At 52.1% G+C, this 13655-nt stretch overlaps 1 protein-coding gene across 4 annotated transcripts in view; it reads right to left on the minus strand.

Annotated features, from left to right (window-relative positions):
* Window positions 1-13655, minus strand: part of HNF1B (HNF1 homeobox B) — a 111797-nt gene that overhangs the window by 37943 nt on the left and 60199 nt on the right. For 2 of the 4 annotated variants that reach the window (XM_045773742.2, XM_045773741.2), the window contains exons 5-7: window positions 9916-10115; window positions 5013-5199; window positions 2944-3179 (exon numbers count right to left, since the gene is read on the minus strand). In XM_045773742.2, the coding sequence (XP_045629698.1) occupies window positions 2944-3179; window positions 5013-5199; window positions 9916-10115 (623 nt within the window). Of the gene's footprint in view, window positions 1-2943; window positions 3180-5012; window positions 5278-9915; window positions 10116-13655 lie in introns of all 4 variants that reach the window. The other 2 variants (XM_045773740.2, XM_045773736.2) reach the window with 1 other exon arrangement.

A 13655-nucleotide genomic window follows, 5' to 3' on the forward strand; every position in this document is an offset into this window, starting at 1 on the left:
CAATCAGCTGCTGACAGAGGCAAAGTGCTCCTCCTGCCACTCCTATTGTGCGGGACATTCCAGCACCCGGGTCACACTGTGGTCACTGTGGGCAAGTGGGCCGCAACACACTGAGACTGGCTGGGAGACCAGAGGCTCGTTGGAGATGGGATGCTCTCCTCTCCAGGAAGAAGGTTCAAGGGAAAGATGTGTCTCTAAGGTGCCTCCGGGCCTCCTGGCTCAGAGGCTGGCGTGCGGAGGGGAGGGAGTGCGGGGTAGGGGGACTGGGGCCTTGTGTCCGTCCCCCTCCCCCAGCTTAGCCTTAGAGGGTACTAGTGCTGCTACTGACTCCGGGTCTTGGTTTCTCCTTAGCCCCCGCTGAGCTCTTTTTGTATTCTGCATCCAGGTACACTTTGGGCTTGGCTAGAGACCATGCCTGGGTCTTGGGGCCCATGACAGGAAGCGCACTGCGAGGCTCTGCAGACTGCACGTAGCCCACCCTGAGTGCCGGGCTCCAGCCTGCTGTCCGCCTAACCTGGGGGGCATTGCCTAGGAGCCCCAGCACAGCTCACATGCCACCCTGGCAGCCTGAGAGGGGGCCACGGTCACCCCTCCCAGCATTCTGTACCCCAGGCCCCAGCCCGGTCCCAGGGCCGGGGTGCATGTCACCGCCTCTTAGGGATAATGCCCCGGTGTGAATGTTAGAAGGAAATGGACTGCAGCTGCCTGCCTTTCTTTCCGCTGCTGCTGCTCGCAGGAACGAGAGCAATAACGATAGTCGTCAGCATTTATTGGGAAAGATGGTGTTTACACATTCTCTCATTTAATCTTTACGTGGGCCCGATGAGGTAGGTCCTCTTTCTTTGTTCTACAGACGGGAAAGTCAGACTCGGAGAAGTGATGTGACTGGGTCATGCCGCAGCTGTGGGCATCACCCTGGCTGGCTAGGCACAGGACTCAAACCCGAGTCTGGAGAATACCCTTTCTGGGCGTGTACAGGGACTCTCGCAATGAGCCCCAAGGGAAAATTCAGGCGGAGGTGAAGGCAGCTACTGAACATATACAGTGCCGCATAATTATTGCTCCATGAATAGGAGTTTCTCCCTAGAAGGACACATGAAGCCTGGAAGACAGCCTTGGGCCCTAGATGGTTCTGGGCACTCCATGCCAGCTCCTGGGGGCAGGGGCGCACGCGCACCTACGTAGCACAGAGTGGGAGTCAGCGGGCCTGAGTTCTAGGCGCATCTGCCCCTCGCTCTGTTAGCTCTGGCAAGTTACTTCCGTTCTTGGGCCTCCTCCTTTGAAGCTCCTCCCAGTTCTGGCATTCCATAATTTTTTAAAAGGCTGAGATCTGGGGGGAGGGGTGGCTAAAGAACCCACTCCAAGGGGGCCATGCCTTCGGGGACGCCTATCAGAGAGCTCTCAGGCTGGATTTGGCACCCACCCTGTTCTGTTTCCAGCACCTGCCCAGCCGCTCCGGCCCCGCTCCGTGTCTCCTGTCAGGATACAGAAGGCCTACGCCAACGACCCCGTGGTGACCTCACCACAACCCCAGCTTGTCAGAAAGCTGCCCGGCCTTTGTTCGGCTTGCAGGCTCCCTGACTTTGGTGTGGAGATCACAGGTCCCAGCACAATAGCCATTGTCTTCTCAATAATGCCCCTTGCCCCAACCACGCCCCCCACCGCTCCAGCTCCAGCTCCGTGCATCACTGCGGGCGGGCGGCAAGTGCCCCAGTCGTGCTCCGTGCTGGCCACATGCCGTTTGCCTCTGCCCTCTGAACCCTGCTTTGAATTTCCGTTAAGGGACGGAGTAACTCTGCCATCAGGCTAGCAGTGCTCTTCGGGGGGGCTTCTCTGCCTCTCAAGAATAACCCGAACTTTCTCCCCATGTGGCTGAGCCCTTCCCTTCTGCGGGAGTGGGATCCAGAGAAGGCCCCAGCCCTGGACCAGGCTTTCGTGCTGGGCAGTTTCAGGCGCCCAGAGACCCTGGAATTAGTCGTGCTGTGGGAGCACAGTGCGGAACAAATGCTTGGAGACTGCCCAGCCCGGGCCCCCCAACCCTAAGTCCAGCCCCAGACCCCAGGCTGCTCCCAGCAGAAGAGCAAGCAGCAGGCAAGCAGGCAACAGGCTTCAGGACCAAGCCTGAGTTGCGAAGGGGGCCTGGCTCTCCTTTTGCAAGCCCTTCCCCGGAGCAGGGGGCCGACCGTGCCACCCTCTTTCTACACGGGCACCAAGCCAGCCTCTTTAGTAAGCACACCCATTCTGGGCAGCCAGCTTTCCTGGAAGGACTGAGCCCCAGGGGGAGAAGTGCTCACCCTCAGCATACAGGGGTGCTTTCCCACAATGATGTGGGCTTCCATCCTGACAAGCCCTCACCCCACAGCAGAGCCACCTAATGCAGGCCGGGGCCCTACAGTAGCACATAGTAGGTACTCAACCAGTTTTGGCCAACTCAACGCCGCCAAGATTTTAAGTGACTGATTCCGCGCTTACTCTGGCAGATCACCAAAGCCAAACAAGCAGGGACTGACTTCCAACAGAGCGGCCCTTCTGCACAGGCCCCCGGGCTCCTCCTGCTATGGCTGGACGGAGCCCTGGGGTGGGATGCGGACGGGGCGGAGGTGACCCCTCTGCCTGCAGTCTGGACCTGGCGTGCCAATAAGGCAGCCTCTCCGTGTCATCCGACAGTCGCGCTGCCTTGCTGAGTCAGCAGCCACACAGGGAGAAGAAAGGGGACCCAGGGAAGGCTGGGGAGGGGGGCTCCCTGGAGGCTGAGGAAGGACTCAGAGGAAACCTGACCACAGCCACACACTGTTTTCACAAGAACATCCTGGCCGTGGGAGGAAGCCAGCCCTAGCACCATCCCACCATGTCCTCCTCCGAAAAATCTTGAGCCAGATGAGACCGGTGGGGAGAAGCAGGACGGCGGGGTTGCCGAGGCAGTGGGGCCTGGGCTGGGCTTACCTGACAGCTTATTTGGGGGAGAAGCGCTGGGCTGGTGGTGGGGAGAGCCGTGGGAGAGAAGGGGGTTCAGGCTGTGCGTCTGGTTGGAGCTGTAGGCATCCATGGCCAGCTTCTGCCGGAACGCCTCCTCCTTCCTGCGGTTCGCAAACCAGTTGTAGACACGGACCTCAGTGACCAGGTTGGAGCCCAGGCCGTGGGCTTTGGAGGGGGAGACGCCTCGCTGCAAACATTCTGCCCTGAGGATGGACCAGGGGGGAAGACGGTGAGCGAGCGCAGCCAGGGGAGGCTTGCTGGTCCTTGGCCCCAGACACACAATCTCAGTGGTCTCGCTTAGGGGCGTGAAGAGGCCAAGGATAGAGTTAGGGCCTGGGGAAAAGCCTGGCCTGAGAAATGTCCAGCCCATGTAGTTCTCTGATCACATGGCTGGAGTGGGGCCCAACACGGGGGCCGCACAAGCTCTGTGGCCTGGGAACTGAGAGGCTTAGGCCTCCAGTGTGGCTTCCAACACAAAGAGAGCAGCCAAGGGGCAGGTAATGCAGGGAGAAGGTCCAGACTAGACCTCTTGACATCTTACGTTGCTATTCTTCCCAACCTCCAAAAGGTAAGGACCTTTACTAGCCCTGTCTGAACCCTTTCAAAGGGACTTCTGGTCGACTGGGCTTTGGATAGACCCAGAAGGGTGCCAGGGAAACCATATTCCTTATTTGTGCCACAGGAATCCTCTTCAAAGGGCAGGCTGGGTGAGGTGAGAGGACGACACGCAGAGGTGGCTGGTCTCTAGCTTCATCGCTGCTGGTGAAACCCCAGGGGCCAGGTGTGAGAGGGACTCTCAGACACCACTGGGTGCTGGGGGGCTTCTCATTAGCAGGGGGACACAGTATAGCCTGGGGACTCTGTGTCATGTCCCTTCCTGGCTTCACCTGCCTAGCCATATCCTTCTCTTGTCAGAGCCAGCCCAGGCCACAGGTGAACAGAGAGCCCATGGGTCTTGGCCAGAGCAAAGACCAGACTTTCTATTTTATTTTATTTTATTTTATTTTATTTTATTTTATTTTATTTTATTTTATTTTATATTTTATTTTATATTTTATTTTACTTTGTATTTTATTTTATTTTTTATTACTTTATTTTTAAATTTTTTTTAGAGCAGGAGAGAGAAAGAGAGCATGTGTGCAAGCCCTCGCACAAGCAAGGGGTGCGGGGGAGAGGGAGAGGGACAGAGAGAACCTCAAGCATGGTCCATGCCCAGTGAAGAGCCTGACATAGGGCTCGATCTCATGACCCTAAGATTATGACCTGAGCCAAAATCAAGAGTCAGACGCTTAACCAACTGAGCCACCCACACACCCTGCCTTTTTAAGACCAGACTTTTTAGAAAGTCAAAGTCAATATTGGAGTCAGGGAGGATGGCAGGAATGAAAAAAAAGAAAAAAAAAAAAAAAAAAGGATATCCCAAGGATTTCTAATAGTTTTCTTTAAAATTACATGTGGTTGTTAAGATACAGAAAGAACTCTAATCAGCGCAGGCAGAGCGGATTGGACAGATCTGACCAGTTTTTTTCTGCCAAGTTTCCTCCTGGACCAATGGTTGTACAACAGCTGGTCAAAGCCAGAGCCAGTCTCCGGCTCAGGGACAGTGTTCCCTGGTCCGCACGGAGGCCAAACACATGACTCTCCTTCCCCTGGCGCCATATCTTAGGTCGGCGTCCTCCAAAGTATCTTCCCTACAGTAACAGTTCGTGGTGTAAGTATCCCCCAGAAAAAAAGATTTCGTGCCTCACAATCAACTCGACAAAGCTAAGTAAGTTTCTCAACCCTGACTCGGCCTTCTCAGAGTCTTTAATACGTTAATATACATCCGGACTCTCCAGCAGGAAGCATGCACGGGAGGTTTCTCAAACTTATTTGTCAATAACTGGACATCAGGGTTCCGTGGAACACACTTTGGGAAACCCTGCTGTAGCCACACTTAGCTGGAAAACCAGTACTTCAATATCCCAGCACAGAAGGGATGGATCTCAGGTCCATGTGCTCGCCCGCCTGCTCGAGTGAGCTTCTGGTGGTGTTACCTGTTGCACTCCTCCACTAAGGCCTCCCTCTCTTCCTTGCTGGGGTTCTTTTGCCGGTCGTAGGCCTGGTACAAGATTTGCTGGGACGCGGGCCCCCATTTGAACCGGTTGCGACGCATCTTCTTGTTGGCGGGCTCAGAGCAGGCGTCATCGGACTGCCCAGGCCCCTGGCTCTGTTGACTGAACTCTGGAAAGAGAAACAGCAGCTGATCCTGACTGCTTTTGTCTGTCATATTTCCAGAACTCTGGACTGTCTGGTTGAATTCTGAAAAGAGAAAGGAGTAGATTTGATAGGGTCTGTAGCCTTCACTTGGCAGACAGACAGACAGACAGACAGACAAAAACACCTTCATTCCTCTCCCCTAAGCTCTGCCAGCCGCCGTTATTATGTGTGGGGCAGTGGGGTCCAGAGGGGAAGCCCACAACAGGCCCCTCACTGCCCCTCTCAGTTCGCTCCACCAAAGCCACCCCTTTCCTTTCTTGGAAGGAGCTCACATGTGGCCCAGCCACTGTTTTAGTGGCAATGTGTGTTCGTTGGCTCACGGGCCCTCAGACATGAAGCAACCCTCTGAGTCCTGAACTCTTGTATTCTGGTGTCCAAGGGGAGGAGCTCAACCAAGTCTCAGGTCTGGAGGTAAAGGGCTCAAAGGTCCACTACGCACTTAGACAAACTATTCAGAGACTAAAAACAGCTCTCCCCATCTGCCCTCTCTTCATGTATGCTAGGCATTTCCATTATGACGTTATGCTCTTAGAAAAACCCAAGACCCAAAACCTGTTCACTATTACTTTGAAATAAATATAACTGGAGTTTTAGAATAGAAAGAGAAGAAGCTCTCTGGTTTCAGATCATTTCAAAGGCAATGGTGTGTGTTTCCAGGGGTCCCTTTAAGAGGGAAACAGCCCAAGAGGGAAAGGTCTTACGGACCTGCCTACACTTTTGAAAGATGGCGAAGGCGGAAGACCGCGAACACACGACCTTTCTAGCGATGGCACTGAATGAGGTGGGCAAAGATAAATGTGGATGAAGTGATGTCCCCGTCCTTTCAATTCCCAGGATCCGGGTACACAGCGACCCTCGATACATTTTTTTATTGAACGAATGAATGAAAGGTGGCCACTCACCCAGTGGGGACACCCTAGCCTATACGGTTTAAATGAGATTTGCTATTTACTTGTGGGAGATGAGAACTTTGTTGTTGTCTTCCTTAGACCTACACAAAGCAGGGTTCGGAGTCATTAGTTCCATTTTACAGATGAATAAGCATAGAGGCAACCACCCTGCTGAGCAAGGACACGTGACAGATCCACTTCCTAACTCCCGGTCCCCAGGTTCTGGACCTTGATGTTTTTCTTTCTTGGTTTCTGGAGTCACTCCTGCAGGTCTCAAAGGCCACTCGACCCCAAATTCTCCAAGGTTCAAAGTTGGGCCACTATTTAATGCTTGAATCCCCTCTATGATACCCTACCATGAGGTCTTCCAGTCTATACCTCTCCGGCGACGGGGAACTTACTACCTGTCTAAGGCTCCATTTCCGTTTTGGTCCATCCTCAGGAACAGTGGGCTTCTAACCAGCCTGGACCCAAGACTCAGCCACAGGTGGTGCTGGGCTTCCTTTGAACCGGTTGCTGATTGGCCAAATTATAGGCAGTAACTGACCGTGTCGCTGGGGCATTTGATTTGGGCCCTACCCACTTTGGAGGATTCTCAGGCCACTTACAGCCCTTTGTTCACTGATTCCCAACAATAGCTTCAGATACCTCGAGAGAGTCTCTGCCAAATCTCCTGGCAGGAAGCCACTGCTTCAGTTTTGGACACTGGAGGGCCCCAGCCAAGTCACCTAGCTCCCCCCTCTCTTGGCCTGCCCCCCTGTGGAAGGGGATCGGTGGAAAACCTAAGGGGGCACTCAAGCATCTTTCAGAACATCTACCTCTCGTCGGGATGAAGATGGGGACCCAAATTCCCAGGGAGGCCGTGTTTTTCAAAGTGCTTTCACACCTCTTATGTTATTTGGTCTCCAGGGCCACCTGAGGGACAGGAAGAGGGGGAGAAAGAAGTTCCCTGCTCCGAGGTCTGTCTTAATGTCTCCTCTCTTCCCCGCGGCATCACCAGGTAGAGGCAAAGCCAGTATAGATAATCCCAAGGACCCAGGATCCACACGAGGCTCTTCACGTGCTACGAACCGATGTCATGACAATGAGCGAGTGCTGAGCCACCTGTGTGGTGGGGTGCCCTACAAGGTCCATCTAATTCTCACAACCTCTCCACCAAGAAGGATTGTCTTCGCCATCTTGTAGCTGAAGAAACGGAGGTTCGGACTAGTTACACGACTCGCCCAAGGTCGCACGGATGTGGGGCACGGGCCGGGATGCGAGTCCAGCCTACAGACACTGAGGCTCCTTGTCGACAGCCTTCGCATCACCTCTTGCTAAAAACCAAACCCAAACAATACATCCACAAAACCTTCAAGTCTGACCTGGGTGCAGGTAACAGAACTGACTCCAGGTGTGTCTGTGGTAGGTGTGAGGCCCACGCACAGCTGCTCGGAGCTTGGGGCTGCCTCTGTCTGCCCTCTGGGGAGGCAGCCCCGCACGACTGTCAGAACCCAGCACGCACCAGGATCCGCCAGGCTGCCTCGACTGCAGGTGCCCGGAACCATCCGGGTTCTGCCCACCTCAGGACCCTAGCCTCTCAAGTTCTGAAGAACTAGACTTCGGCCCGTCCTCCAGCCACCACCACCTTTCCCTCACTTCCTTCTAGATCAATGCAGGGAAGAGGGGAGACAGAAAATGTTTGCTGCCCATAAAAATTAACTTGGAGAAGCTGGTTTCAGCAGCCTCTTTATAGGCTCAGGAGCCAGCTTGGACAAGCAGATTCTCTACATGTAGATGGGTCCATGAATATTATCACTGATATTATCATTTTTAGCTTTTCAAGAAAATTTATGTCCTCTTTTTAAATGCTCCCCCCTCTTTCTTCTTCCACACATTCCATCTTACTTGCTAATTTTTGTCCCATGCTTGTGTGTCTTGTATTCATCCTTCAAGAATTGGTTCCAATGCCACCTCCTCCAGGAAGCCCTTTGTGATGTCTCCAGGCAGTCTAGCAATTCCTCTGCTGCCCCTTGTGTACGCCTTTTAACAGCGCTTATAAAGCAGCTGTTACGATTTGCTCAAACATGTCATCTCCCCCATTAGGTGGTAAGTCCCTGGAGAAAAAGGCCTGTGAATCTCACAGCCCAGGACAGTGTCACCCAGAACACCTAACAGATGTTCAAATGATAAGTACAGAATGAAAGAATGTATCTTAAGGTTTAGGTCTTGCGTGGCTTTAAAACAGTAATAATTTTAAAAATCCCCTGCAAGGGACGGTCATATGTTTTTTGTAAACCGCCTCTTCTCGAGCACCTTGAGAAACTTTCTGGGATGTGTGTCTTTTTCATAGCTTCTAGCTGGCCTTTCCTGTACCCCTGTGCTTTCTGGGAGAACGTCCACTGAACACAGGGAGGCAGCTCCAACTGGAGATGCCACGTGAAGCTTGGATTGGAGTGAGGGTAGGCCCAAGGGTTCTCTGGCCTTTGGACACTGTGGCTCCTGAGAGAATGTTCTCAGACTTTCCAGGAATGACAGAGAGTTGCTTCATGTCAAAAACACAAATTCTTCAAGACCTAGCCGCCATGGGTGGTGAACCAACCCGGAGCTGAAAGGGGGTCTCTTCTCCTACGCAGCAAAGAGCTCCGGCCTCGCTCTTCTGACCTACCCTTTAACGCTTCCAACAAACAGCCGCCGTAAGGGACGGAGGTCTAAGACCTTTCGCTCCACCATGAAGGCCTTTCCGGCCCACGGACACAGAGACAATAAATACGGAAACAATCCCTTCAGAGCAATGTAGGGCAGAAAACAAGAACGATTTTTTAAAAGTGGCCATCCAGTGAGAGGGGGAAAAAAATCCAACCCAGAAAGTGATAGGAATTAGTATCTTGACAAAGACAGAGGAGCCCACGGCCCAGAGGAGAGTGTACAGAAGTGAAATTCATACAAAAATTTCCTGGGCAAAGGGCCAGATCGAAATAATTAACAGATAATGTAAAAGTCTACTTTCCTAAGAATAAAAATAGTCCGCCATTCAAATGCAGTTCAAACGTCCCTATGCTTCAAGACAAAAATCTCTTGGTATTACTGAGGGGCAGAAATCCTGGGACAGAAAGGAAATCTGGGGATGGAAGTGGGCATGACAATTATTGATTGGTCAGCGTCCCAAACGCAGACACTGTGGCTGTGTCCTGCTGTAGCCAGAGTGGCGTCTTCATCAGACAGGTCATCGGCTGAAGTCTCAAAACTGCTGCTATATTGAGTAATCACCTTCAATTGCTTCGGGATGCAAGTGCACCCCCCTCCCAGACACTGGGTCAAGTTCAGAATAGATCTATATACACAGTATCTTCTACTTGGTACACCCTCCCCAGAGGGGAGGAAAAGAACAGTAATAGTCATCAATAGGTATTGATTGCTACACAATGCCTTCCTCGGGAACCCCAGTCTGTGGCCATATCAAGGGGAGCTGCCTGGCTTACTTTGGGGACAATATTCCACTGCTACCTACTTGGTTTCAAAGAGAAGGATGCTGGAAGCAGGGACCAGAAAATTCAAGGTACACGGCACACTAACGGACTTGTCAAGGCGGCTGGCTGGGTAGTAGGGGACCGTGGGAGAGGAACATGATGGAAGTCAACCCACTGTACGGTCACTATGAAAACCAAATCCACCTGCCAGCTTCCTTCTAATCTGCCAAGCGCTACGCAGGCCTTCTTGATGAAAAAAGAAACTGAGGCATCCCACAGGGGTCAGAGTTAGGGCAAAGATCACTCCGGGTTGAGGTCGAGGGGGCGGTTCGGACACTTACGTCGGAGGATCTCCCGTTGCTTTCGGACGTACCAGGTGTAGAGGGCTGCGCGCTTCTGGGTCTTCATGGGGGTGCCCTTGTTGAGATGCTGAGAGAGGTGGGACTGGTTGAGACCCGTGACGTCGACCACTTCCCTCTGGGGGATGTTGTGCTGCTGCATGTAGCCCTTGATCATTTTGGCAGCCCTCCAGGGGTCCTCGCTAGACAGATAAGCACATGGTTAGGATTCTGGCGGAAGATGTCTGGGGAGAAAGATTCTCTTTTTAGGGCTTTTGCCTACACTCTCTGCAAAACTCTGATCTTCAGCCACTTCTCCATGTGCCCAAGTGACGACCTTGGGAGAGAGGTGAGGCCAAAACAGAAGGGAGATGAAAGTGCCTATACAGTACGCTCGGTCCCTGTCATCGGGGATCAGGAGAGTAAAGGTGACGATGACTTCCCACCTTCAGGGATGGGAAGGCACTACTAGCACTCACTTTCTTAAGCGGGAAGAAAAGTTCCTGTTTTATTTTGCTTCCCTTCATTTTCCTGGAAAGTGAGGGACGTGAAGGCAAGAGGCCTTCTGGAAAGCGGAAGATGCCATCAGCTTGGGGCCGGCTGGCTGATCGCACAATGACAGGGGGCGGCATCAGTTTGAATCCCAGAACTTTTCCACATTATTTCCCTTCTGAGTGGGCGTCTCAGTTTCTTGTCTCATAAAATCGGAGTGAAACGTTTGCGTCCATCTCCTGAGAAGCAAGGAGGACTTTTCTGCCAAATGTTAAACAGTTTTCAGAGCTTCAGAAAAGCTTTAAGAAATACAACCACGTTCCTCCTGGAGTGAAGAATCCCTCCAGTGAGGCGAGGCACGTTTAAAAACAAAAACGAAAACAACCCTCCACAGCCCCACCTCTCAGATGAAATCTAATGGGGATGAATAATTTCAAATCAATTTCTGAAAAAGATATTAACCATCCCAAATGCCAGGGTTTCCTGTATTCTTACCCTTACCCTATCAGGGAAGAAATGTATCCGGAAGGCAGTGTTTCTCATACATTTCAAGCGTGGGATAAGAAGAACTTGCTTATACTTTTCATTTCTCAGAAACACAGGTACCCAAAAAGCTGCTTTATAGCAATGTAACTGCCTTTGAATTTTATTTATTTAAAATGCTTTCAACTTTGCCAATATCTTTTCTCGCTTATTGAGTAGATGACTTTAAAGCGAGAGGTGTAACTTAAATTTAAAAAATGAGGCACAGTATAGAACAAAAGTATTCATACAATACATCCACATATAGTATTCGTTTAATACAGCTGTATATTTAACTTTAAAAAAAGACCCAGCACCCGTTTCCTATATGCTGATGTGTATAATAGCCTGATGGAACATGAAACAAATAAAGGGAAAAAATTAGTTTCATATGAAAGGATAAAAAAACGTAGAAAGCAGAGGACAAAACAGATATACTGTTGCAAATGAAATTGTCATTTCTAAATGGTGCCTATCACATGGCAAATAAAATTAATTTTGTTTGATGAATTTAAAAATCCAGGGGGTAAACATTTTGTAAGCATTTGATTAACTGTGGTTATTTTCAACAAGTCTTTGATATTAAATTCGTGAGATCACAGGCTTTGGTAGAGACGTTTTGAAAGACAAACTTTTAAGAGTATATATACTTATACACACACACACACACACACACACACACACACATCTCAAGTATTTATAAAGGTACATCCAAGTAATGAAACGTAATGAACTAACAAGGACAAAAAAATGAGAAAACGCAGTCCAGTTCCACACCTGGAAAATATCCAGGGAATGCACATACTCGTATAAACATCAGCGATCATTTTAAAGCTTATTTCTGGCGAATATTTCCACAGGTATTTTTTAGGGTGCAAAAACACTTTCAACAGATACAAACAATCGCTTCGGAAGTTAGAAAACGTGTTTGGATTTTCAAAGTTAACATCGCTTTAACAGATTCTTTGACTCTGTTTTGTTTAAATTTCTTTACCTGTGTTCATTTCATGTGTCTAAGAAACCTCCCCAAAACAGTTTACTGTTCTAAGATGGAAAGGTTCTGTGGAAAGAATAATTAGCTTAACGACTGGGAAGGTTAAGAAAACAACAACAACAGGGAAACCCTACAAACTCCAGCGAACTTTCAGCCCGCACTTAATGACCAGAGTCAGGGGTAAGATGGCGTAGTTACACCTTCACAGCTCTTTGACCACACAATTCACCTGTGTGCACCGGGAGAACCCCAGACAGCTGGCTGCGTTTGTTCGTTTGAAAATACGGCTTCGATCGAGAGGTTCCAAACCCCGACAAATACACGAATCCGGAGCAACACGAGCGGCCACTGTGCTCTGAGCTCAGGTGTCAACCGCGCGACCGCGGCGCCCGAGTGGGCCCAGCACGCTCCTTTCCAAACGGTGACTTTGCGGCCCACGAGCAGGAAAGCCCTGGACGCCAGCACAGTTCGCCCCGCGCTCCTGCAGAAGCCTCAACTCTGGCTTCCTTCCTTTCCAAATGCCCCTGGGCGCCCCAGCCTAGAGGCCGGCGAGCCAGGCGGCTCCAAGCCCGAGCCCGGGGCCAGGCGGCGCGCAGTCCCCGACCTTCCCTTCTCGCCTCTCCCCTCCAGGAGGTATAAAGAGCGGCCAGGCAGTCCCCAAAGAGGCTTCTGTTCTGTTCTTTCCCCTTTACGGGAACAGGGTGGGCAAAAAAGGGAGTGCTCAGGAGTCGGCGCTCAGGAGCCGACCGTGCAGTGACCTGGGAACCGCTAGCAATTTCTTGAAAAATTACTTTAATAAAGTCTGAGCACTCCCGAAGGTGGGGGAGGGAAAGCGGCACCCGCCTGGGAAAGGGGGGGAAACTCTGGGTCTGTCCTGCGTCTCTAGGTCTCCACCGAGGTGAGGGTCTCGGCCCCTCGCCTCCCTCCCCGCCCCGCTGGAGCCAGGCGCTGCGCGGAGGGCACAGGGCCGAGGCCCGGGCAGGGCCCGCAGGTGTGCACCGCCCCGGGGCGGCTCGGGCAGCCCAGGTTAGGCGGCGGAGGGCTTGGCCCGGAGCGCCCCGCAGCGCCGAGCGTGCGCACCGGGCCGCGGGCTGCCCCACGCCGGCGTTCGGACTTCCTTCCCCTTCTAAGCAGCGTTTACAACTTCACCAATGAATAACCCGCCTCTCTTTTCAACCTAATCACGACTCTTTGTGTATCTTTCTGTTGATGATTTATAGAAATAAATTAATAACACCCTAACTCCACGTGCTGCCGTTTATGTTACATCTCTGCTGCGTCCAGCCCTGCGCGGGGCTGGGTGCAGAGGGGGCCCTGGGTCGCCTCGGGCTTCGCAGAACCTCCCAGAACCCCGCTAGAAGACGGGCGCTTGGGGCCGGTGTTTGGGCCTGGGCCCGGCGGGCTTCCCGTGGCAGGCGGCCGAGAGCTCGGTGAGACTGGCCGGCCCTGCTCAACCTCCAGGCCGCCCTGGAGCCCCAGCCGCTCCTCTTCCAGCCCCTCACCTTCCTGCGCCCAAACCCCGGCGGGAAAGAAACCGCCGCCGCTCGGGGGAACGGCGAGGGTAGAAACTCAAACCTACGAAGAGCAAAAAAGTACTTTGGGGTAAAAAAAAAAAAAAAAAATCTAGAAACCCCCGAATGTCTTTGCTAGAGAGTAAGCCGCTGGGTCCCCAGATGGCAAATTCAAATGCAAGGTCACATCCCACCCCAAACTGCTGCTGCGGCCGTGCGACCGA

This window comes from Ursus americanus, chromosome 23 (assembly GCF_024610735.1).
Source record: "Ursus americanus isolate L20-20 chromosome 23, mUrsAme1.1.p, whole genome shotgun sequence".
Taxonomy (NCBI): Eukaryota; Metazoa; Chordata; class Mammalia; order Carnivora; family Ursidae; genus Ursus; species Ursus americanus.